General features: G+C 37.4%; 1 protein-coding gene across 8 annotated transcripts in view; it reads right to left on the bottom strand.

Moving 5' to 3' along the window:
* Positions 1-26,404, bottom strand: part of ERC1 (ELKS/RAB6-interacting/CAST family member 1) — a 278,215-nt gene that overhangs the window by 113,597 nt on the left and 138,214 nt on the right. For 5 of the 8 annotated variants that reach the window (XM_036400558.2, XM_036400559.2, XM_036400560.2 and 2 more), the window contains 2 exons: positions 19,685-19,820; positions 1,783-1,914 (listed from right to left, as the gene is read on the bottom strand). In XM_036400558.2, coding sequence (XP_036256451.1) covers positions 1,783-1,914; positions 19,685-19,820 — 268 coding nt within the window. The remainder of the gene's footprint in view (positions 1-1,782; positions 1,915-19,684; positions 19,821-26,404) is intronic. The other 3 variants (XM_036400563.2, XM_036400564.2, XM_036400565.2) reach the window with 1 other exon arrangement.

Below are 26,404 nucleotides of genomic sequence, written 5' to 3'. Positions count from 1 at the left end.
GCTGACTAGAACAAGAGTCTGCAGATCCTTTTCCACTGTGCTGATTTGTTGCTCATATTTTAAAAACCATAATTGGTATGAGGTGGCAGTTTAGTTCTATTACAATAAACCACTGCTGTCACAGGTGTCAACTTCTTTTTCTTCCAATATTGCTGCTCTCATTCCATTCTCCTTTCTCCTCACTTCTGCATGCACTGCTACATCCAAATCAATTTCTTTTTTATGCTGTTACCTACCATATTCCTTTTTTATGCTGTTATCCACAAATCTTACTTGTCTTGGCTGTCTTCCCCTCTTCTTAATCCCTCTCTTGCCCCTGATGGTTTATGGGTCTTCTGCAAGGCTGTGCATTTCCCTGCCTTGCCTTATTTTTAAGAAGTTACACCCAATTCCAACAATCTATTTTTTTATATTTATATGTATAAATATAATAATATGTAATAATAAATATACTATTTTTATAATTATAGATTTTTATATTCTTTGAGCACCAGCTTCTAGATGCTCAAAGAATATAAAAATGGTCACTTTGTCTTGTAAGTCTTTATAATTAATTACAGCATTATAACATCCTAGGCATCAAATCACATACCAGTTTGACTACTTTTGTGCCTCATCATAGAATCCAATGCTTTATCAGATATGTTTTCCTTTCAAGGAGATCTGATCTTCAAAGTGGCATTCACTACCCAGTTAACATTTCTATTTCATGCAATTTTTTAAAGGCTACAAGAAGCTTGGAAAGAATGCATTACTGAAAGTGAGTTCCATCCCACCGTCTATGATCCTACAATAAAGCAACCAGAAATATCCTCAATACATCTATCAGCAAACAGCTGAGCTGGACTCTAGCTCATAGAGAAACAATTGCTATCTTCAGGAAAACTTGGATTTTTACTTCTTTTTCACACCTGTGTTCTTTAACACCTGTGATACAGGAGTACATGATAAGAAAAATCTCTTAAAATGTTTTAAAGTGCACTCGGTCAGAAATGTTGTTAAGTAAATAACAAAGACAAGGAGATTCCTCCATTGAAATGCAACTGACCAAAGGCTCCTGTTTGCTAATCACTGGCCTAAGGAACAGTGAAAAACTCACAAAAAGTTAAGAGTGCTCACAAAATTACGAGTGCCAGTTTCAGCTACTGTTTCACAAGCTTTATCAAAACCTCATGGATTCATTCATAACTTAGGATATGCTTTCTTGATGATTACTTACTTGAGCTAAAATCAGGCATGTCCATGATTCTTCAGAGTTATCAGTGGCACAAAATCAATTAATTCATGAAAGTTTCTTGTGGCTTCAGTACACAGGTGTGTATTTTCTGTGTGCATGCCTGGCTTAAGCCAAGGAATTTGTCTTTTTAACCAGTTGTTTTGCAAGTCCAAGGAGACTGTAGTCCATAAACACAACCAGGCTAATAAAAACCATTGTCTTTCAAATAAATTCAATGAACAAGACAGTAAATCTAAGTATACCTTACACACAGGAAGGCAGCTTTGACAGGCAAGAGAGATCAGAAGAGTTACTACTTAAACCAGTATTTCAAAAGCTCAGGATACCTTATATTTTGATTTTAATTTGTAGAAAATCTTATCTATGAAATACAACTTACTACGAAGGTTTTGCAGATTTTTTGAGTTCTGTTGCCTAACAGTGGAACAGACATAGAGGATCAAAGAAAGCCAGCTGTGTTTCAGGCAGGAAAGCAGGGAAATTAGTACTTTACTGTCTGGTTACTTCCCTAGGAGGGCTACCAGTGACTTTACAAGATTGCAGACCTGTTTCTCAGCATTGATCCTGGCTGACTCCTCTTGTGCTAGCACCATTTCTCGCTCTGCAGTTATCTGAACACTTTCTCTGAGTGCCTCTTCCAACTCTTCAATCCGATCATCCTTTTTACGCAGATTGTCCTGGAAAATGACGGGAGACGAGGTGAAGACCACTTGTTTGGAAGTACAGCCTTTTAACCAACCAAGTTTTTAAGCCAACCAAAATGTGTTTCTCCCTCCCAAGGTGCAATTTGCAGGCAAATAATCTTCACACAAAGGAAAGAATGATGAAGGGATGCAGGAGTAAGAGGAAGATCGCAGTAAAGAGAAGGAGAAAGCCAGCAAAGCAGGACCTCAAAGCAAGAGGGCTTGTCTGGTGTGGCTGTACCACAGACCTGTCAGATTACACAGCACAGAGAAGCAAGGATTGTTGGAAAAGAAGGACTAGTAAGCAGCTCTGAAGAAGCAGAGAAGCCAGAAGTGGCAGGAAAGTAGCAGGCATTCAGAATTGCCCGTTGGCTTGCACATTCAGCAGCAGGAGTGGTGAGAAGGGAAACAGAGCACTGCACTTTGGAATTTGCATTTCCAGGTTAAGAGGGAGAAAAGCAAACATTGACCCAACAGAGTCTTCCACTGTTCAGTTAAGTCTTAAAGGAAGTTTTACACCTAAGGCATGCTAGGAAATATGAAGGATTCATCTGGGCTGTCTGAATCTCAGATATTCAAGTACTAAGACTCCCTAAAAACTTATTCTTTGTTTAAGAGCATCTTCACAGCTGTGATTTCAGATGTGCCTCATATGTTGAGACCACTGAAGAAAACTTACTGCTCCTCAAAAAATATGTTTATTGGTTCCTACAAGCAGCATAACTTAAAAAAAAAATATACACAAAGTAATGGTATTGTTATTTCTAAAGGAGACTCTCCTAACTTTAATCTTGCAAGGAAGATAAATGTATCTCTCCTGCTTCTGCAGAAGCAGCTTTACAGGAGGCTTCAAAGCAGGCTGTGCATACATGAGTGCCCTAGACCACAGCTGCTTAACAAATCCACCACAAGGGAGCAGCTGGATGGAAGATTTCTGCATTTCTTGTCTTCCAGATTGGTTTAGATCATAGGGTTCCACAATGAGATATTAATGCACACTAAAGTTAATATATGGCTTTTTAGCCATCTCAGTAGCAGTGGAAGAATCAAAAATGCTTTTATTTGCTGGCATTTTCCTCTTTGTCAGATGTACCCCTTTGCGTTCTGTCCTTTTGTATTTAGGATAGTAATTTTCCACTTACACTGAAGAGTTTTGTACCATGTAAAGAATAAGGAAAAAGAAGACTGACTTGGAAAAAAATTGCCCTTGCAACCTTCATAATGAAAAAATTAGTCATTGGAGTTTAACGAATGAATCTGACTTATTCCTTGATTCCTGCTTTCTAGGACCATATCCTCAAAGAGAGTTGTGCGAAAACCATTTCTGACAGTCTCAAAACTGCCACTTTCAATGAGAGTGTTCAAGCAGAGATGCAAAGCTGTTAGGTTTGCAAGCAGAGCAGCTTTCTGCTGATGGTTACATTGCAACATGGATTCACAGGGCAAGTAATTGCTGTTTTCTAAAGAAACAAATGGAGAGATCTGTTTCAAAAATAGGAGTTGCTTTACATGTTTTCATATTTTCAGAATCTTTTAGGAACACTGATAACATCTTCCAAAACTACTTTATGGTTATGATAAGCATAAATGAAGTCTCATCAAAAAGATTAATAACAAGGTTACAAAAAGTTGTGCAAGGAATAGTAACCATTTCAGATATAGGAAATATTTATTTGCCTATCTGCATTACAGAGTAATTGTGAACTTTACTCCTTGATATATCACTCATGGGCATCCAGGTGAATGTGTAGTTTTCTCTGTCAATTATCAGAAGTGGGAATTGTACATTTGAACAGCAGCATTCAAAATGGAAACTCCTTTAAAATAAGAATGCAGTCTAAAACATCTAACACACAGGTATATCCACTCTTCCTTCCAGGCAAACATTTCAGAGGTGAACTCAACACAGTATTAAACATGACACTATATAGTGCTCTATTCAGACAGGTCAATGCTTGAGGGACAGGAGGAAGAACAACTGGTGTTACCAAAAATACAGTGCCACATTACCTGCATTTGAAAAATCTATATTCATACATAATTACTTTTCCTGAAATAACACAGAAACTTTTACCTATATGATAGAGGGTCACAAGTTAAAAATCCAGGCTGAATTGCCTAGAAATGGTGAACCTTTAACACAAATAACCCACCAGTAAGAAAAGCCTGAGTATAACTTTTTCCTTTCTGTCTCAGTCAAACCTATTTAAAAGATGTGCAATTTTACTCTTCTAACAGTGTCATGATGTGTGTAACCACCTGACAAAACCACACAAATGACTGGCAGGAGCAGCAGATCAGTCAGGTAGCACATCCATTAGTGCAGCACAGTCTCAAAGTACTCTTAAAGAATGATTTCATTTCTAGCTCATTGATTCATGACTGATTAGTATTTGAATGACTTAAAAAAAAAAAAAGCTGCTGTCTTGTATTAATAGATAAAATTGAAGTGAACTTTTTGACAGATCAGCATGTTCTTCCAACTGTTTGGCTCTGAACTCTTAAACATGACAGGCTCATGCTGACCTGTGCTGCTGCTTTCCTCCATTTAATTACATGAAGTATTCTACCTTTATTATGATAAGATTTAAACTCTGGAAAAAATCTTCTATCAATTTTAACTACAATTTGAACATGTTTCCTACAGTGATTGTTGCTCTGAACAGTCACTGTAGAAGCACCAATTTGGCATTGATGCTCTTTTGAGCATCACACCAATGGCAAATATTCCTGTATTTTGATAAAATACCAGAAAGATAAACAGTGACAGCCTCTTTTTGGGAATCTTATACAGATGGCTACTCAGAGAGAAAAAATTACTTACCTGTGCAGTAACTGCATTCTGCAAGGTGTATTACCTACCCAAATGCCTCCATGACCCTCCTCCTTCCCTTGCCCCCCTGCATCCCATGTGCAGCAGAGATGGAATTAGACTAGGATACAGGAGACAGCTCTGCCTTTATGCTCACTGGTGGCAGCACACAGAAAATGAAAAACCCATTTGACACTGTGGGAGTGCCAAGAGTTCAGGCACAATAAAAATTTTTGCTACCTATGCTGTGATCCAGTTGCTGATTCACATGCAAAACTAATTCCATCCATGCCTATCTGAGAGCCTGAAAGGAAAAGGTGGTGTGACTGATGCACATTTCTGGGATTTTCCTTTCACTTCAGGAAGGAAGTGGTGGGATGGCCAAGTGATGTATGTTGAAATGATGTATCAATTTAATCTATCCTGCATTCATGTGATGTGTAATCTGCCGTCAAGTTTTATGCAAGTGCATGAAATAGGATACGTGCTTTCACCAAGGCATTTAGGTTCAATTAAATCTGAGGTATCCTGGCAAACTTCATAACTGTGTCTTGAACTACACTCACAAATATCTTTATGGCCTAATTTCACTCTTGGAATTAGGGTGGAATTCTCTAGTAAGCTCTTGGGAAAGATTAGTTAACAGTTTGAGAAAGCAATGAAATTATTCTTTCAACTGCTGAAAGTATTTCTAGGAGTAGAGAATCACCTAGGTAGGGAAAGAATTTTATCACAGAACCCTGTAAACAATGCAATAGCATATTTTACCTGTGTACTTGCATAGATCAGATGAGAATAATGCAATACTAGAAATGCTTTGCACTAGGAATCAATTACTTTTTAAACAGTGAAATCATTCCATCATTACCAGCCCTTACTCCTGTGAACTATTGCTTTTGTTTATCATGTATTTCCTCAAGAAGCCATGACCCAGATAAAGAATTCAATGACCTCAGTCCATCCTAGACGGAATAAACCCTCCATAGAAAGAAAACCCCTCCTTTGTGAACTGACCTTCCACTGGGCAAGCAGAAGGTGGGAACTCAGGACTGTAAGCTGTCTCAAGTACTACTTAAAGCTTCCTCATGGATGCAATCATTTAGATCTTGAGATAACAAATTCTTCAACAACAGTTGGAGACAGTCCATCCACAAATGTTAAGGTTTTTTCCTAGTCAAAAATATGATGACCTGAGTAACCGTAACTCTAAAGTGCATGCTGATTATTAATTAATATGAAAAACTGAAATCTCTTCAAAGACTTCACAAAATCTTCCATAAAATTCCCTTGCTTCCTCTTTTTGGCCATAATCAGAACCAAGTATGAAGAAGAAAAATTGGTTCTACTTATAGTCAGCCAATTACTGAAGACTTCTGGTTTGCAGTCTCAGGAATCTACCACAAGATGCCTGAAGATTCACAAAATTATTGAAGGTGAGTTTCTGCAGTTTTGGTTGAACTACTGAACCCAGAAGGAAAGATGCTATGCCAAATACCTACTCTTCACAAGAGGACAATTGGTGAAAATAAATCAGTTAAATAATGTTTTCTTTTCTCTGAAAAAGATCTGTAAAAATCTGCATCTTTTCCTAAGAAGGTCCTAAGGGAATATGTGGTGCTACCAAAAGGAGGTATTACAGTTTCATTTGATTTCAGGAGCAAACATAGAGCCTTAAAGCTCAGGTGAGCGTGGTGGATCTCCCTCATTCAGTTCCACATGCTGATCAACTACTTAAAGTCTTTGAAGAAGAAAAGTACACAGAATTGTCACTCATAAATGGGGAAATACCTCTAATTGGGGTTTTCAAGAATATACATGAGGTAAATACTGAAGGCCAGAACCCCATGGTACAAAACCCAAATGGTATTTACTACAGACCCTAGCTCAAAAGGAGCGTTTGGGGTCCTTCTGCAACTCATCCAAAGTAACAGATGTCCACAAAAAAATAATTTAATTCATTACCATTTCCTGAAGAAAGTGGAAATAGAAAAAAACCCCAAACCTCTACAAACATATTTGCTTAAAAAGTGGAATGAAAGAAGAGTTTATAAACTCCTGAAGAAGGAAATACCTTTAGGATAGAGTATAGCTTGGTACTAAGATGCAGCAAAAATGCCAAATAAACACAGATCCAACACTAAAGACTCTGAAAATAAAGTAACAGAGAGACAAGCTACCATGTAAAGCTGCTACAAGATATATTGCTGGGCACAAACAAGCAGTGGAGTTACAATAACCACGGATGCTAATGCTGTCTTGGTGCTCTCAACTGGTAAAATTAAAGACCTTATGTACTGGAGGTTATCTGTGATGAGGAAATCTCTGGCTCTTGGGCAGAAATTGAGTATATCCAAGTATTAGGTTTATATAAAGTCCCTGTTTCTCACAGAGCAAGATGAAGAGGCATTTTTGTAAGCACAGCAACAGCAGATGTAATTATCAGGAGCTGCTGAATGAAAGGAGCAGTCTGAGAGCTACAAGGCACAAACTGCCAAGCAGGAGCTCCTTGATCAACATTTCCTCATCTTTGGAGATCAGACCTGAGATACACAACGATTATGTCATTAGAACAACATGTGTCAGCATCTGGAAGGTTGTATCTGCCAAATAAGACACATGGATTGCAATTCAAGCCCAACAACTTACATAAACCCAGAAAAATAACTACAAGAGACAAAAGGAGAAAGACTGCAGTAGAAGAATTTAATTCCAGTAGGAGTTGAGAGGGAAGTGCAACCAAAGCTGGCCACTGCACTGAATATGCTGTACTGAAAAGATGAGCAATGGCAGAAGGTGATGAGTACATTTTTCTGAGAATACCACAGTGGAAAAAGAGGATATGTGTACAACCAGAGTCTGTGTGCACTTGTGGATCACCACTTGCAGGAAGAACAAAAATATATTTACAGTGAAAAGAAAAAATGGATAAATATTATTTCTAGACATGATAGGTTTAATATAACCATTCCATTAAAATTAGCATGGTGAAAAAAAACTGTATGGAAGACAACACTTCATGAGAAATGGCCAGGGAAATTTTCTTTTAAATAGAAAATGCAGTGATGTTTCAACTACACTGTCCCTTGAAAATACTCAGGAGTGATGCAGGACTATGAATGATGCTGCCAACAAAAATATGCGCTTTTCTGTACATGGGAAGGATGCATACAAAAAATATTTACATGGGAAAAAACCCACCCAAACCAATGAAAGTTGGAAAAGATATGTATGAACTCTAGTGACAGAGTGCAATAGAAAATAACCAGACAGATACAAATACTACAAACTGATCTAATTTAAATGAAAGGGAAGTGAAATGGGAGGGGAAAAAATACCGTAGTGAAAACTTAATTGAAAAGAAAGGCTTAATCTTTCACATTGTCTTTTTCTTAGATACACATGAAAGCCTTAATAAAAGTCCTGCATATTACTATTTTTGCCTGAAAATTGCTAAATTGTATACAAAAATGTGTGAATAACTCCAGCCATTCACACTTTTTCCTTCCAAGATACTGCATCTTACCACCCAGGTGTGCTACTTTCAAAAAGCATTTCCAGAACAGGCATCACTTTTGCTCAACTTCAGGAGCAAAGTGAAATACAGAGCCTGTGATAACGGTAAGAAAGGATCCTAATCAATACTAGTTGAAGGAGGACAGAAAGGAGAAGAAAAAGGACAGCTCTAGACACTATTACAGGCCCAGAAAGGGAAAGGCAGCAGTGGTTACTCCTGTGGGAAACAGGCAATGTCCTTTCCTGACAGTTGCCATCTCTTTGACGCCTTTTTCCTGTTCTGTAAGCTTGGTGCTCCCAGCACAGCAATCAGTTATAAATCTGGGGCTTGTACAGACACTTTTCATTAGCAGCAGCCCAGACAGGCTCAAGCACCTTGCCAACACTAACAACCAGGTTTACCATTGAGCAGCTGCACGGGGTGCCAGCAGTTTTAACATTTTGCTCTGGCTGTTGCACATTACCACATTTGTAGTTTTTAAAACCTAGAGGGACAATGTTTCTATCAAACCACAGCAGGTCACTGCATGGACTATTGAAATGGGACTCAAAGCTGACAATACAGCTGAGAAAATGATCTGAAGTGAGCAAAAGCAATAGATATCTCTAATTGTTATGGGGCTTTGTGGTTTTTTTTTGTTTATTTGGTTTGTCTTTCTTTTTTGGGGGACAGTATCGTGTTTTTTGGAGTGGCTAATTGGAAAAATGCTACTGTAACAAGATTTGTTCTTCTCTCATGTATCAATACAATGACTCAAGGCTCCTAAACTGATATGGGATTAGAGAAAAAGCCAACAGCAGTTCTAACTAACTGCACCATTAACACAAAGCTGTTATTCCCTTGATACAGCCTTATTTGCCTGATCTCTCTCTGTAAATGTCAGTCCTGTCATCATCATTGCACTAATATATCACAGTCACAAGACCTACCTTTCTTTGCTCATTTTTAATCCTTCAGCAGACAAAACCATCAGAGCACCACACATAGACAGCCATAAAAGAACACTTCTCTTGTTTTCCCTCTTTTTCACAGATGAATATAGGACAAAAATTGCTACTGATAAAAACACAACTGAGGAAATGCCTACTGAGCAGTTATCACACTGAATCTCATCCAGTCCGTCAATTTTAAAGGGAATTCCTGCAATCATCATCTCTACTTTTGATTTTAGCCTCTGATGCCTCTTCCTTGATGTGCATCATCAAGTAGAGCAGCTTTTGTATTTGTGCTATTTACTGCTTCCTTTAAAGCAGCCATCTACCAAGATCCTACTCCTAACCACAAAACATTTTAACCCCCCCCCCAAAAAAATCCCTTTCACTCCATGAAGATACTCCTCTTTCTCCCCATCTTCAAACTAGACATCAGTAAAACAATTTCCCATCAGAAATAAATTGTCACTGTTCTTTCATGCTATCCAGGAACACCCCAATGCACCCACAAACCCAAATCCCTGACAGCCAGGTGCACCAAATGAAGATAATTTCAAGGAGAAGATCTGCCTTAGTACAACATGGATTCAGCTATGAACCAGAAAAAAACCGTATTAATTTAGGGAAATGCTTGGCTTAAAATATTAAAAGCTGCTCTCAATATCTTTACTAGTAAATGCCTGATCTGCTGTTCCACTGTATCCATAGAATAAGGATACATTTGAAGATGATTAGAATACAGTACAGAAAATGTAAAAATTTGACAATTAAATAGGAACAATCAGAAAACAGTGAGCTTAAAAATACTGAAATAAGGTGGTTGAAGATGATTTGAGACTCATTTGTGAATGATACTCATTTGTTTATTTGCAGCATTACACTGACAGTAGCTTTAAACAGGCAACAACTTAGTACATAACATTCATAAAAGTCACCATTAAAATTAACTGGCTTAAAAGCCAAAAGAATGAGAAAGTGGAAACATTTCACATTCTGAGAGATTCTCACTTCTTTGTATGAAAATTCCAATTGTTTCTATAAAAGCCTGAACTAGTCCAAAGGAATGGGAAAACCAGTTATTGTTTCCTTTTAGCCCCAAATATTCCAAAATGATCCTCTATTATTCTCAGTCTGCAAAGCAGGAAAAAGTATTCCCTGGCTCCTGTCTTCACTCATTCTTTTCCATCTCCAAGAATTTAATTTTATTTAATATCTGTTTGAACAGAAGCCTGTCCTTGTGTTTACCATTTTCTTCCTTGCCTTTACCTGTCCTGTGTTTGCCACATCCTTTTCTGTGGTGGATGGTTGGCATCACTGCACATTATTCAGAGGGGGAACGCACTGCTCATGCACACAGTGCCACAGCAGCAGCATTCTCTGGTTTGCTGTTTGATACTTCTCAAATGGCTTTTTAATAGTCCTCTTAACCAATAATATTTTCAAAAAACTACTTATTCTAATTCTGAGATTGCTCTCCTATGGTAATAGAGCAAATCAGAACCCATCACTGTGCACATATATTTAAGATTGCTTCTCCTGACATATACAAATAAATATATACTTATGCTGAACTTCACCTGCTCTTTTATCCCTGGGTTCCAGTTATCAGGCACTTGTGGAGCTATGTAAGTTATCTTTCATTTAAATATCCTGAATAAATTAGTAAATATAATTTGAAATTGCACAAAAATTCAGTCTCATTTACAGAAAAATCTTATATCTGCCATTTTTTAGCTGAGCTCTAGAAGGACATGGGACACCACTGCTGTTGGGACACCGTGTTCCTTCAGCTTTTATTTCCTTGCTTTTCATGCCCTGCTTTGGAGAATCAGCTGACCCCAAAATTATCAAACTTTAGGAGGAATTCAAACACAAGCAAGGAAAGCAACATAATGTTCTAAGAGAATTTGTTGATGAATTTTAACTGACTATAGACATCTTCTAGAATGTTAATATCATCCTCCTTTAATCCTCAGTCACAGACTAAGTAATGCCAATATATTTAAGTTTTTCCCATGCCTGCATTGAGATGTGAGTGCACATCAAACCAAACTAAGGAGATGAAAGGACTGCTGCTAACTTTTAGTATGTTACAATCTTGTGTCAGTTCTGAACACAATTTGCAGCCTAGGTCTCAATTCCAGTTAATATTTGCACATCACAGTAAGAGCAGTTGCTCTGATACCTCCTAAGAACGTGTAAATTTTAGACAAAGAGAAAAATTTAAGACAGAATACATTGATTTATATATTGAAAAAAAGTAAGGGTGACACCAATTTGGGCACTTCAGTAAGCAAGATTTAAGAATAATACTGATTTAGAATGAATTTAATTAGGTTTAGCACTATTTGAAATCAATTAGAGGAAATATTTTTAAGGGAATGCTCAAGTATTTGTTCCCACAGTATAGAACCAAAAAAAAAAAAAAAAATCCACATGTATTATTTTTTAAAATAAATTCTGAATTCTTTCTGAGGTCCCCATCATCGCCCCATCTCCATTTCTTTTTCTATTGTGCAAAAGAAGAATAAAACAGAATAGCAATTTTATTAAACAATGAGACTATGAAATGAGCCATGGCAATTGGGCATTCTTATTCTTGGGGACAGATGAGTTAGAAACCACTTTCAACACAGCAAGTAAAAAAAATAAAAAACCTAACGAGAGAGACAGAAAAAAAAAATCAAGAAGAAGGAAAAAATGCAAATTTATTACCATTTCTCAGGCTCATGAAATAAGACACCAAAATGAAAAGAGAGCTGTTCTTCCCCTCCAATGTGCTCCTATTGTTTTGCTTAAATCTGGCCCTCAATGTTTCCTACTCTCAGGAGAGACCTCCTCACAGGAACCACACCATGTTGTCAACAGATACATTAATCTCCCTGACAGCTTTTAGGAAAGCAGTTTGAACTCAGATACTAATCTTGGGGAAAAAAGCCTATGCAAAAAACATCCAGTGGTTAGGGCTGCTGGCACACATTCAGCTGTGCAGCCCTCACTGCACTCAGTTTCTGGCATATCATGAAGGGTACCAAGCCTTCCCTCTGCCAAACAGGAAAGAGCACAAATAGCAGGTTTCATCTTCCACTGACACATCATGTTTCGCCAGAAAGGACTGGGTGAAAGTGTGTCAGGGGAATAATATTCCTGATGGATCACCAAAAAATCTTAGGATGCAGGGAGTCTTCTTTCCTCTATTAAAAACTCTCAGGCCGTATAATGGCTTTCTCTCACTACAAATCTCAATTTGCAGTTAAGGGAAATACTGGGATAACTGGGAGACTGCCTAATGCTAGCTGCAAATAGTGACTTCCACGAAATTTTTCCAGCTGTCTCTTCAAGACTGTAGAGCTGTCCAATTTTTACTTTACAAAGGAAGACAAAGTCAAATGGTTCATCTTTTTTAAAGATGTGAAAGCAATGAATTCATCTAACCTGAATATAATAAATGTATGGTAAACTAAACCAAACCAGAAAGTGAAAACTGATAGAGCAGATGGCTAAATGTCTATCCAGGGAAATGCTTCTCTATTACAATTGCCAGGGCCCTCCAAACTTCCTTTCTGTAAATGTTATGGTAACAAAAATTCTGAATGGAGCACTCTCTCCTGGTCAGACACAAGAGAAGAAAAGTTCTTAACAACAGATTTAATGTCATAAACATCAATTATGTAGAATGACAGACTCTGTAAGAACTGCCACATCAAATTAAGAACAAGGTCACGTATTTATTCTGATACTCTATTTTACACAGAGAAAAAAGCTGCACCTTCTTTCTACAATTCATTTTTGAGACAAATAGTTTTCTATGTTCAAAAGTGTATCTTTTTCGTCGGTGCTTCAGCATGCAATATGTCACACACAAGCAAAAATCAAGTTAGTTAGACCTTGCAAATCATCATCACAAAAATGGCTTCAATAAAACTGGAGACATGACTGTCCCCAGTCTGCTCGTGGATCACAGCTCATATTTTAAGAATGTTAATGCACCAAAGCCTAACAAATCCGAGAAAACTAAGAAATGAGAGAGGTAAATATAAACTTTTTCAATAGTCACCCCTACTACCATATACTTTGTATGCAGTTGTTTGGAGAAATAGGTATCAGATTTCTATAAGGAGTTGGAAATTGGTACTAGAAACAAACCCAGGTAAATATTCCGAAGTTTTAATGTGTATGAAAGCTTGTCTTGATGAGCTTCCTCTAAGTAAAAGGAGAATTACTGTCTTGCAGAGTCCACATGTGAAAGCATAAGAGATAAAAAGGACTGATCTCTCCAGGAACAGGACCTCATCTGAGCAGGTGATGTGGGGCTTCTTGTTTGTCAAGACACTTTTCTTACCTTGTTCTGGCAATCTGTCAGTAAATCTTCATGCCCTCCTTTGAAATCCACATTGTACTTTATCATTTCAATACAGAAAAGAGGAGAAGCCTTTTTTGTAAGACAGAAACTAATTTTTATGTGCCCTACTGTCTTGCTGGGATGGAAATCAAACAGTGCAACTTTTACATGAAAATATAACATCACAATAGTGCTATTTCATATTATGCACTGATTTCTAGCGCTGTGCAGGACTCCTCCACTGTCCAATGAACTTTTCAGTCCTGTTTCTGTGTGGCTGAATGATAAAAATGATTAAGGCACGAACTCTGTGAAAATATCTAAGCCTTTCTTCAGTTAAAGAGCATTACAAATGAAGAATAACTGAGTCTTGTCTACAATTACTGTATTATTTCACACATATATAATGAAGTGAGGCTGTCTATTTTTCATTCATGCATTATGTATGCTGTAAAAATAGATGTATCCAGAAGGGCTTAATTATGATTTTTAATTCCCAAAAAAGGGCTACAATTCAATTAATTCTTCCTCACCTCCCCTCAAGAAATCTCCCCTCACTCAAAGCGATGAAATGTGTAGCTAAAAGTTCATAATTTCTGGAACTTCTCCCAGACATCCAGGGAAGATAAGAAAAAGTTCTCTTGACAGAGGGCTATGACATGATCAGAACAAGAGCTAGCTTTTCTCAAAGCATCTGCCAGGGTTAAATATGTGCCTGTTTCTACACCAACACACTGTGCTGAAAATCACAACCCTCCAAATACATACAGAATGAAAAGTTTGTGAACACTGTATTTTCTGTAATGTGTTGTAAAAGCTGATGGAAATGAAAATTCCTACTAGAATATTACATCACTAATGACTCATCATGCATACTGATGTCTCTACTGCATATGTATATCCTGTTTTGTAATGAGAAGCCAGCTGTCACAGAATCTCTGAGAGAAAGAGCTGGAGGGTAAGTTGATCCCAAAACTACCTATTGGCTACCAGTGCCCAAATAAAATAGGAGGAAAAATTTGCATACAATTATTTCAGGTACAATTTTATGAGGTATAAGTGATCTTTAGAGCCTGTATTTGTTCAGCATTTTCACTAACAAAAGTCCCACATAACACTGAAGCAAATGGTAAAACACTGATTCACATTACCTCAGAACCATATTTGGCTAAATTACTGAGAACATGTAACAATATTATCTTTCATCCTATTTTTAACTGAGAAGAAAAACTCATTCTTTCAAAAAATACTAAAAAAAATTCTTTAAAATTAATTGCAAAGTGAATTAGTATCCTTTCAGAAATTGATGCCATGAGCTCTGTCCTGGAGGACAGGATGAGGATGACCTAGAGCTGAATGTAGCCTTAAGTGAAATTACAGCCACTTGCCTAAGTGCTGATGGCACCCAGTCAGGCCCAAGGAACACTGACACCCCAAGGCTGGGCAGCACAGGGAATTACCCAGGGACAAGGAGGCCAAAACCTCTCCATGATGTAATTAATGTCTAAAAAGCACTGGGAGAGGAAGTGAGAGGAAAAGAACATTTAGATCTGAGTAATTCCCAAAGGTGCATCTGAGCTCAGTGAGCAGATACATGTTTGATGTGTCAGACTGTTCTCTGGAACAAACCCTGCACGTGTAAGATGGCTTTAAAGAACAGATTTCTGCCAGGCTGAAATGGAGCAGCTGAGTGTTCTGTGGGCTGTAACATGTTGAGCTGTACTCATCTGGCAGGCAAGGCTGGAATCTGATATGGCAGTGGTTTATATGGAAGAGAAATTAGCCAGGAACTCCACACTTGAAAGTCACTTATCCCAGGAAAACACCTAACATTTTTAACTGGCATAACCACTTTGCTTCAAATTAGATGCAAGTTTTCAAGAAGATCTTGAACTTTAAGCTTGAAAATGTTTACTCTAAGCATTTATTCAGAAATTTTGTACTCACTGTCCAAAAGCAAGTTCAGAGATTAATTAGGATAGCATAATCTTGCTTTACTAACAGCCAAAAGAGAATACAACATAACTTTCATTATGGCATAGTATTTCAGTCAAGAGATGAGATGAAAAAACTTCATCCACCCCACCTTCAAGATCCAATCATAGCACATCAAGAGGAAATTCTTCAGTAATTTAAGCTCAGATGTACTGGGCTCCACTTGGGTTTTCAGGTTTTTGAGTGTTGGCAGTGACTGTGTGCACATGCAGGGGTGTCTCAATAACAAACAGTTAACCACAACAGACTACTTCAGCTGGAAGCTACTCCAGCAACCACCCAGCCCAACCTCCTGGCCAGCTCAGGGCTGGCAAAAGTTAAAGCATGTTGTTGAGGGCATTGTCCAAATGCCTCTGATAGACTTGGCAGCCTTGGGGCATTGTGGCTGATATTTAATGAATTTAGAAGTTCATTTGATGAGAAGGTATTTGCTTATCTGTCCATTTCATTGAGCTTCACCTGGATCACAGTAAAAACATTGCTGAACATAAAGTTGCATTTTGTTTCTATTAGAAGTAGAGCTCTTTCCACTGGAAGGATAGGTTTTTCCAATATGATAAAAGAAATACACTATCACAACAAACAAACAGCAATACTTGCATCTACAGTTCATGGACTAAGAATATATATTCAATTATCTAAACTTGGGTGTGGAAAAAGAAAAAAAAGAACTAATAAGTTTACTTGCTTTCTATAGTTGCTCATTAAATCACTCTAACACATCTTACACATCATGGGGACATACAGTTTGTCAGCAGCAATTAGAGACTGATGGACACCTGCTGCAACGCAGATTCAACAGCACACAAACCCACAGCATGGATATTCTGAAAGTTCTGGAAAAACTTCAGAAGATGCTAGAGTGATAAACCAAGAAAATATGCGTACTTTTTTTCAGAAGCCAGCTTGAAGTATCTATTCAAATATAATGAAATTTCAGTAAATGTTACCTTTCTAGGACTAAACAGCAGATCAATTATTTTTCACAATAGCCAAGCTTTAGTCACTTCAAGCAAAAATTTTACTCCAACCCATCAGTTTGTTTGTTTTTTTATCCTGCTTATAGACCAGACACTCGTCAGCCTCTCAGATCTCTGGAGAGTTGTGGTTTAAGGGAACCCAGGAGGAAAAGACAAATTTGGAAAGCCATTTATCCATCTCACTAGAATTGAGACATTATGGTTTTCATTCTTCTCCCACTCCCAAAAATACCAAATTTCCATCATCAGAGCTCTGTGAATAAACGAACATTTTGTTACTGGCCTCAGGAAGAAAGAAACCACAGGCCTGGTAGGGACAGAGAGGAGAGCAGGGCACTGTGTGCTTGGGACCCTGTTTATTTGACTAGATTGCAGACAGTCAACCCAAGAACATGCAGATCATATATTTTTAAGCATTTCATAATGGCTTATTATTAATTCCAGCCAAAACCACCAAGACCAAAATTATCTGAAATTGGTGCTTGTGTGTCCTGACCCCAAAGCCAACAATGGTTGCATAAAAAAAAAAAAAAAAAGTTAAATATCTACAGTCCTCTCAGGTTTAATTTTTTTTTTAATCAATTACAAGGCAGTGCCCTTTAAGAGCCTAGAGAGAAGACAGGTCTCCACAACTAACAAACTGAAATGTGGTTCTGGGTAAATTTTACTTCCAGGAAACCAAAATGTTGCAGTCCTTGAGAGAGGGAGGCTATAAGCAGAGGGCTCTTCTAAAGGAAGGAGCTTTTATTGAACCTGTCACTTGTCATTAAACACTCCATATTTTACCTTAACCTGATATTTTCATTAGAGCATACAGACCTTTTTCATCTGTGAATAAAAGCATTCCCTTCAGCCTTGTGCTGAATATGGGGAAAGGCTCTCTAAAATAGAGCCCACCCAAACAGGACAATTATGTTCTCAGAAGCAGGAAAAGCACTAGGGAAAATCAAGTAACATTAATACCATGATAACTTGCACACTTCAATGTTTACTATCACATTACACTTCAATCTTACATTATTTATTAATACATTTAATAATGTCGATTTTTAGTGTCAAAAAAACTTGCATAAAATTATATAGAAAACAAAGACACCAGTGCAGAATAAAACAAAACATAAGCAAACTGCAAGAAAGTATGTACTGCCCTACAGAGATCTCTAGTTGGAAAACCTGAATGGGAAAAGGTAAAGATATCCATGCTATTCATATTTTTATATCTATGATCTCTCAACTGCTTAAAATACTTTATAAGTAAAGAACTGGATAAGAAATTGCAAGGGAAGCTATACAATCTTAAAGAACTCTGATATAAAGTAGCACCGTTTTTTTCTGAGCAAAAGCTGCCTCACTGCTACCACCAAAGCTGTACCATCTCCCTGATGCACCAGAAACTGATGTTAATTAGTTTTAGCAGAACTTAAAGTTCTTAATAACTGTAATATCACTCTCTGTTCATTGCCATTATTGTTTCTTAAAAGAAAAAAAAAAGTGGTTTCAGGATGCAAATAGAGGCTGAGAGAAAACAAATTTCAGGCTTTTTTCAGTGTATTACATATGTGAAGAAGATAGAAAAATGAAAAGGGAAAGAAAAGAATAATTGGGGGCAGAGAGCCAGAAAAGGAAGCCATCCCTTTTAAAATCTTGAAGTCCTACATAAAAACAAAAATGATGTTCTGATGGAATGGTGTCATTTGATAAACACACCACTCACGTAACTGCAAAGCAAATGTGAAGCACCAGCTGTCTTTTCAGACTTCATATACAGATTTACTCAAATGCAGATAAGGAATCTAACCAAATATTGTAGAAGTTTTAGGAATTTTCAAAGACATTTCACTAATACCAGGAGGACTGTGTTATTCAAACATAGCTGCCACATAACGAGAGCCTTGTGAATTGCCATAGCACTACAGCCACAAAACCCATTAGCAGATGCAGAAATCCCACATTCCCGCCTTTTATAAAGGTCTGCAGTTATGAAATCATTTTCATACACTTGGAACTTAACTATTTCATTGCCCAGCACATACAGGACTGGAGTTGATGGACAAAATCACAAAACGGTGCATCTGAGAGCATTCCATGGGCATGTGCTGCTGTGGTTCTTTCAAAGTTTTAGCTAAAAAATCCCCTCAGCATCCCACAGAACAAAGTAAAGGAATATGTCTGAAATAAGGAAAGAACTTATCTTTACTAGAGAACCCTTAGGATGTATTCTGTGTCTTCATTGTAGATGTATTAAGATATGTGGCTGATAAAAAGAAACAGGATTTAACCTAGGATAATAAAGGAAAACAAAGAAAGGCTTGCTCTTTAAAGATTACCAGAACGAAAGACTACAAGGTAGGGTGCAGTTTCCATGTTTATTTTCACTCACCAAAAAGAAAGTTATTTTTGTAAATTAAAGAAAACACAGTCAAAATGTCTATTATCTCCACACTTAGCATCATGGTATCTTTGCTGTACTCCATGCCAGTAGTTTAATATTTTTATGACGGCGATTGAAAACTTACCATTTGATAAACCTCCTGCAGCTAATCTCAACACATAGCACACTGAGAAATATTTGACTTGCTTTTATACCAGTGACTTTCTTATGCCTGGGCAGATTTGAGGTAACCAGATAACTCTGTGGGGCAGCAGCATGATCATTTCAGAAATAAAGCCAACTGACCAGAAAGCACATCAAGAATTCATGAAGTAAACAAGGATGACTACGATAGAAAACGTGGTCCTCCAGTCACCTCACAGTAACTCCAGCTTTCTCTAAGAATACTTACTTGCTTATCTTTCATTTACTGAAGAAAGGACACCAGTATAAGGTAAAACCAGCTGGGAAAATAGACAAAACAGCTAAAGAAAAAGGCTGTTAGAAGAACAGAGAAGAAAGAAATGTCACACCCAATCTCAATATGGAATTCATATAATTATTTCAACGATGCACTTCATAACCAAGTTGACAGTTAAAAGTACATTTTCCTCTTAGGAAAATTGAGGAAGATATGAAGGCAACTGAGAGAGGCTGCTTTGTTTAAAATGCTGTAGGATATATGTGTCTTTTTAAACAATCAGGAACAAAGTTGTTAGGTAACAGCTATGAAAACAACAGATCAGGAGGCAGAGCAGAGAGCCAGGCAGCTCAGCCTGGCTCATCATCCCAACTGCATTAATCAATTCCCATGTTACCTGAAGCTGTTGGGAGCTGTCATTAAGGTTATCCTCTCGTCTTCTGGCCTCCTCCAGCATCTGTGCACTCTTCTTTTTCTCCACTTGTTCTTTGTGCTTCAGATTTGCTACTTTCTTATTTTGATCTTTAACTTGCCTGCAAAAGAGAGGAGCACTCAGAGCGTGGTCCAGAGCAGTCTCCATCAGTGCTGAGCAGCTGGGCCAGGGAACAGTGGCACCATCAAGTGCCACCACTTCCTTTGCACAAGGTCACCAGCACCAAACTCATCCTCAAGCATTACCCTCCATTAATTCAGCCAAAAGAAGGCTTCATTTCGGTCATTACTATTGACCTAACCTAGAAAACTTCTGAACAAAAGCATTATTTATTGTTTGGTAATTATAAGTTGATTAATAAACTGTTAACCAGAAGATGCACCTGTCCTCTTCTGACTTTGGGGAAGAAAACTCTTCTCTGTTCACACACACAAACATATACATATAAAACCACAGAAATCTAATAACCCATTTTGCTTTGGGTACCACTGTATCTAATGTGAGCAACACAGGAAAACTACCGAAACATGACTTGAATATAGAGGCTTACTTACAAGAATTAGGGAATCTGTTTCCAGAGGTAAAACACTTTCTTTTCAACCTCAAGATCTACCTGTTTTCTTGATATTTTGAGGAATTTCCTATCCTTTCATTTTACATAAGAAAGACACAACAAGTAAGAACAAACTATTTGAGAAAGTGTGCATAATTTCCTTTTCACTTGCATCTATGGACTATTTTTGATGATCCTGGCAGCTACCACTGCCTGCAGACAGGGTTTGGCCTCTCAGGGCATTAAGACACATGGAGTATTGAATCTAATTACAGACCCTTTAATCTCAGCCTCCTGACCACAGAGAACTTAAGTCTAAACTTTTAGTCCAATCAAAACAAAACAGGCTAACTTTGCTTCCTCAGCCTTTTTGTCCATAATTATATCTGGAGTTTGGATTTTGGAATAAAAGACAGATTCTTTGGTTGCAAGATTTCCCCAAAACATCATGCAAGTAGTAGAGACAGCTCTTTAATTTACTGTTTAGAAAACAGAATGATATACCAGCTTCAGATCTGGTATGTTATCCACACAGTCAGGGAAGAATGTTTCTTCTGTATTTCAGAAATACTTTTAGAACAGATCACAAACAACACTTTAATATTTTCTTCAGAACTCCTAACAAAGGTATGATCAGGAACGTATCTCTTTGTGATATATTTATGTTCAAATTACGTGGCATATGACCAGTCAGTGTTTTGAGTTCCTCCAAAAACACTCTGAGCTCTGAGGTTCAACTCTGAGCTCTGCTTTTTTCCAATGTAAGCCAACTGAGGCTGGGAAAATCGTGAAAACAGCAACTTTTCCTTGGTGCTAAAACAAACTCTTAGGGTGAAAAAGTGCTGATGGCCTCTGGAGACCAATAAAAAATGAAAGTTCTTTTCTGATGATGTTAAAAAATTATTGGCATACTTAACTACCCTGTCCAAGAGTTACAGCTGATTTGAGTCAGGATGCTTTTTAAACACCACCAGTGTAATTGTTGAGTTATTCTAACCCAGTGCTGCACACTGGCAATGGGCTCATTGCCCAGTTTGAAAGCAGACTTGCTCAGTGATTAAACAACTTATTGGAAATATTATGCTGGCACCAACTCAGCTTGTACAATACACAGTTCTATCCGTCCAATAAAATAAACACAAAAAGTACAGCTAAGTCGGCACAGAAAATGAAAATATGTCAGCCCAACACATTCAATTCCATATGAGAATTTTTACTCAACTTTTAAATTAAAATTAGAGGAATTAAGTATTTTTTTATCAATTTGCAAAGCTAGATTCACCTATTGAGAAACTGATCTTTATTACTATAACCAACTAGTTAGGTAAGAGACAACAATATTAATAAAGCCCCAACCCTCTTCAAAATATGTCTGAAATAGATAATCTCCTACACGGTCCAAAATGTTTTCAAACAAAATGTATTTCAAAGAGATGGGTAATTATAAGGATACGTACTATTGACATTAATTTTGGTGTGAACCAAAATCAATGACATGCTAATATATTAGGTAGATGTTTTGAGACAAAAACAAGCTTTACTAACGTTAAGTCTTGAAATTACCTAGTGCTTGTAATACTGAGGTCAGTCTTCATAAAATCTTCTACTAGACCAGGTTGCTTAAGCTCCATTAACCTGGCTTTGAGTCATGTGCAAGATACAACTATCCCTCTGAATCTCTGATGTCAGAAAGGAACCAAAGTTGGGCTATGAACTTTTCAAACCATACAGGTATCTGTGGCAGTAACTAGAACTTCCCCAACTGTTTAATTGTGTAAATCTGGGAAGGTTACATGAAAGCCCAAATCCATAAACCTAAAAAGGCTTGGAGTCATTTGATACATGAATACACATTTCATCTCATCTTAATGCCCATGGTACCAAATGAAAATTCTCACTTTTGCAATACCTCATGCAGAAAATCATGTAAAAGGGTCAGCATTTACAAGTCCACAGCCCTTTGACAGCTGCACCATAAAACTTCTGTGAAGGTCTGGAGACTTCACACTGTGGCTCTATAAAGAATGCTCTTCCTTCTCTGCCAAATAACTTTCAGTCATCAAAGCCAGTCAGAGAATTATCTTTTTATATATGCAAACAATCTTTTAAAATATTTAAATACGTACTCATATTTTTAATATCAACAGACCTCAAAAGCTTGCTCATTAGGGTATCACCCCATTCACTGTTCAGTAACTCAGTTCTGTTGCTATTTTAAACACTGCAGTACTACTGATGATTGTTATAGAACAATTTCATCTTCACACCACCACTGAACAATGTGCAGAATTGGACCACATACTGAACTGGAACAATAAAATAAAATACAGAAAGTACGTGACTTAAGTGAGCATGCTGCAACTGGTACATTTTATGAGGAGACAGTCAAGAGGAAATTTTTTTATAATATATGTGCACAAGTAAGCTTATTAGGAAAAAAGAAACACAAAGAAACAAACAAAGCTCTGCAACTGCCTCAGTTTGAGAGCTTCATTTTGTAAGCTTAATGTTCTTTTACTCTTTTGAATGAATCGCACATATACAGAGCACACATCCTATCAAAAGGACAGCAAAGTTTTGAAAAGAAAATCCTCAATCTCTAAGAGTATTTTTATTAAAACTGCAAAAACGTGCATGAAATTAAAGATAGGAAAAAGAGAATGACATATATACAATGATGGCAAGACCTTAGAGGTTTAAGAACGTTTTCTAGAAAGCACCACTGTCTGCATGTACAGCAACAGCGAACAGCAACTTGCAATGTGCATGTGGGCTTCTCATCACAAAATAAAAAGTTAATGAACTTCTCAAAGATACAGTGCATTAAATATTACCATAAATACACATTCCTACAGAAACATCTTTGCAAAGGAGGATTGCAAAAGAGAGAAAGAATTCTGGTGGTTCTAATTAAAGCTGGAGAGCCAGGTCACGTTCACTGAGATAAAGCTTTGAAGAAGATACCAACTGGAACCAGCAGAAATAACAAAACTAACAAAAGCAAAAGTCCCTCACCTCAGAAGATGTTTATTCTCAGAGTCACCTCAAATCAAGTAACAAAAATATTATAATCATATATAAAAGAAGAAAAATCTAATGAGAATGTTTATGTTGAATTACAGTGAAGAATCCCACTCATTTTGAAAATAACAATTTCTTTTGCACTTTTAATAGCAATTTTAAGATATCTTTTTTGAGAGTCCATCTCCTAAAGCATTTTGTCCTCAAAACTGAAAACTTTTCCACTATTTTGAATTTTTCTCCATTTCATAGTATGTCACACCAAGTACTGTTACAGACTAATGAATTAGATAAAAGGAAGTAGAATCAAATTCAGGCTTCTGATTTGAAAATACAAACCCCAAAGTCTTTCAACTAAAGACAGGCCAAGATTTTCTGAATAAAACGTTTCATATCCTTTGATTTTGGGTGCCCAATTTAGTCCACATGCCTCATGAAAAAATCCCCAAGGATTTCTTAATCTGGACACTGACACCAACAGTTCATATCTATGGCTTTACTCTTTCTTTAATGAAAGAGTAAACCTTTCTAAAAAAGCCACACCTTTCCACTTCTCTATGAAATTCTTGCATTTCCAGTGATGAAATATAGCCCAACACCATGGGGAATAAAGCCAAACAATCACAATAAGCAATAAAAAATTTCAAATGAGAAGATTTCACATTTTAAAATTATTTCAAAACAGGAAGACAAATATAAACAATAGAAGATCAGTGGAGCATCAGGCATTCCTGAAAAGTGGCAAGTTCTGTTACCTATTAGTCACTGGGAAAACCTTTCCTCACTAAGAGACCAATTGCTACATAAGCCATTTTTTAAAGGCTTTTATGAAATTATTTTTTCTGTATTAATGTCAATATTTTTTTCATTTTGACAGTGATCTCATTATCTTTTACTGTAATGCCTGTCAGCATACATACAGCTGCTAAATCTCTCCTCACATGGATCTCCATGCTATGCATTAATGTAATGTAAGCTATTATCTGCATCTGGTTATCTTTTCTGACATAATTTCAGATGTTATTCTTGTAAAATAGAAGTTGGTCAAATGTTAACTGAAAATATGAATACGTTCATTTGAATTTTAATATTATATTTTAAAATACTTTACATTTACATGGCTAACACACAAGGGTGTTTTTAGAACAATCCAGGTTAAGCAAACATTTAGAATGATTTTAACCACCACAAAAGCTTCCCTGCAGTATAAAGTGTACACATACATGCTGAATTTCACACAATGACTCACGCACCAGGAACAAACATGCACATCTTGTGCACTGCTATAGAAACAGCTTGTTTTACTCATCTGACATAGGCACTCAGAAATATTTCCGTGTGTCTGTCAGCCATGTCAGAAGGATTGCTGAGCCCAAGCCTTCATTGCTGTAGCATTACCACCACCCACAGGACACTCCACTGCTGCTGCAGCTACTAATCCTGATGGACAGATGAACTTCAGATGCTTTAAAGAACACTGTGCTCCTCACCATGACTTAAATTGATAGAATAGTCAACATGACTGAAAAACCCTACACTGAAAACTGGATGCAATGACCCAGGTATGTTATTTAGTTTTGAATTGCCAAAGTACCTTGTGTTATGAAATATTAGGTTCTACAATACATAGAGTAGAATTATTGAATATTTCAAGTTGGCAGGGACCCATAAGGATCATTCAGACCAGCTCCCTGCTTGTTGCATGACTACCTAAACCACACCACTGAGAGCACTGTCAGACACTGCTTGAACTCTGCCAGGCTTGGAGCTGTGGCCACTTCTCTGCTCCAGTGCCCTCGTGGTGAGGAGTCTGCTCCTAATGTCCAGCCTGAACTTCTCCTGATGCAACTTCATTCCTTTTCCTTGTGTCCCATCACTGGTCCCAGAGATAGATCAGCACCCTCCCCTCTCCACTGCCCTCCCTGAGGATGGTGCTATCATTACCTAAGATCTCCAAACACTTTGTAGTCCTAAGAGACACAGACAAGTGTCCAAATTACAGTATTTACCCCAAAAATTTCCTTTGTCACTTCTTTGTTTTTAAGGTCTGCCCCCACAAAATATTTTAGCTGGCCATATCCTTAACCATAACTTCTGAGTTTAAAAAAATCATTCATACAGTGATATAGGTAAGTTGTTTGTGTTTTCTTGCTTTATTTTGTGGTTTTTTGGTAGTTTTGGTACACAAAGAAAAATATTTACATTCTGGGGCATACAGCAGAAGGGAACCAAGGAAAAACTCTTCCCAAAAATATTTTGAAAATAAAGAAGAAAAACTGTTCCAAGAGGTTTTGATTTGCCTTTTAGTTGCTCAAAACTCACTGCACCATAGTTAGGGTTAGTCACCAAATCATGGAGAATAATGGCAGTGTTTGGAAAGCCTAATTGCTTCACCTCACAAAAAAGCAAGTGATAAAGGGAAGATAAATCAGCAATGAAGGAAACAGGCCTGACAACACCACACAGCCCCATCACCTCAGCTGGGTGTGTGACTGACAGCTGCCAAGGGTTGAACAAAGTTCTTCACCTAACGCATTCAAAAAATTAGGATCAGGGGAATTACACGCTGCTGAAGATCTATGTGGAATTTTGTATGGCTGGGTTGGGTTTTTTAAGTGTCATTGGGGCCTTTCCTGGGCTTTGGCTGTACACAGCAGTTCCAGCCTCTCAACTAGTTTGTCATTGCCCTTCAACATTAAAACAAGATCAAAAATGGTGCAATAAATTATTACCTAAAAGAAACAATAATTTCACTATGCTTCAGAAACTTGGTTTAATATCACCACTTCTGTTGGTCATTGCATCCAAGCTAAAAGACCAATCACCACACTTAAACTGTTCTTGTTCAACAGCACTCAGCTACCTCCCCTGCCTGTGAACTCCTCCCAAAACCTCTCATCATTTTGTTACAGCTGGTCCTTGCTGTTCTGCACCACTTACATGACAAGGTAAGGAGTGCCAATGAAAATATTAGCAGATCCTGAAAGTGTGACTGGGCTGCTGCATGTGAGTCAAATTGTCCCATGGTGGCTTTAAGAGATGAGGGGTGGACTTCATTTCCTGAGGCTAGGAAACTTTGATTTCTGAAAACAAAGTGTATGTTCAGGTCA

This window comes from Molothrus ater, chromosome 5 (genome assembly GCF_012460135.2).
Source record: "Molothrus ater isolate BHLD 08-10-18 breed brown headed cowbird chromosome 5, BPBGC_Mater_1.1, whole genome shotgun sequence".
Lineage (NCBI taxonomy): Eukaryota > Metazoa > Chordata > Aves > Passeriformes > Icteridae > Molothrus > Molothrus ater.
The sequence above is the reverse complement of the archived record's forward strand: the minus strand, read 5'-3'. Positions and strand labels throughout refer to the sequence as shown.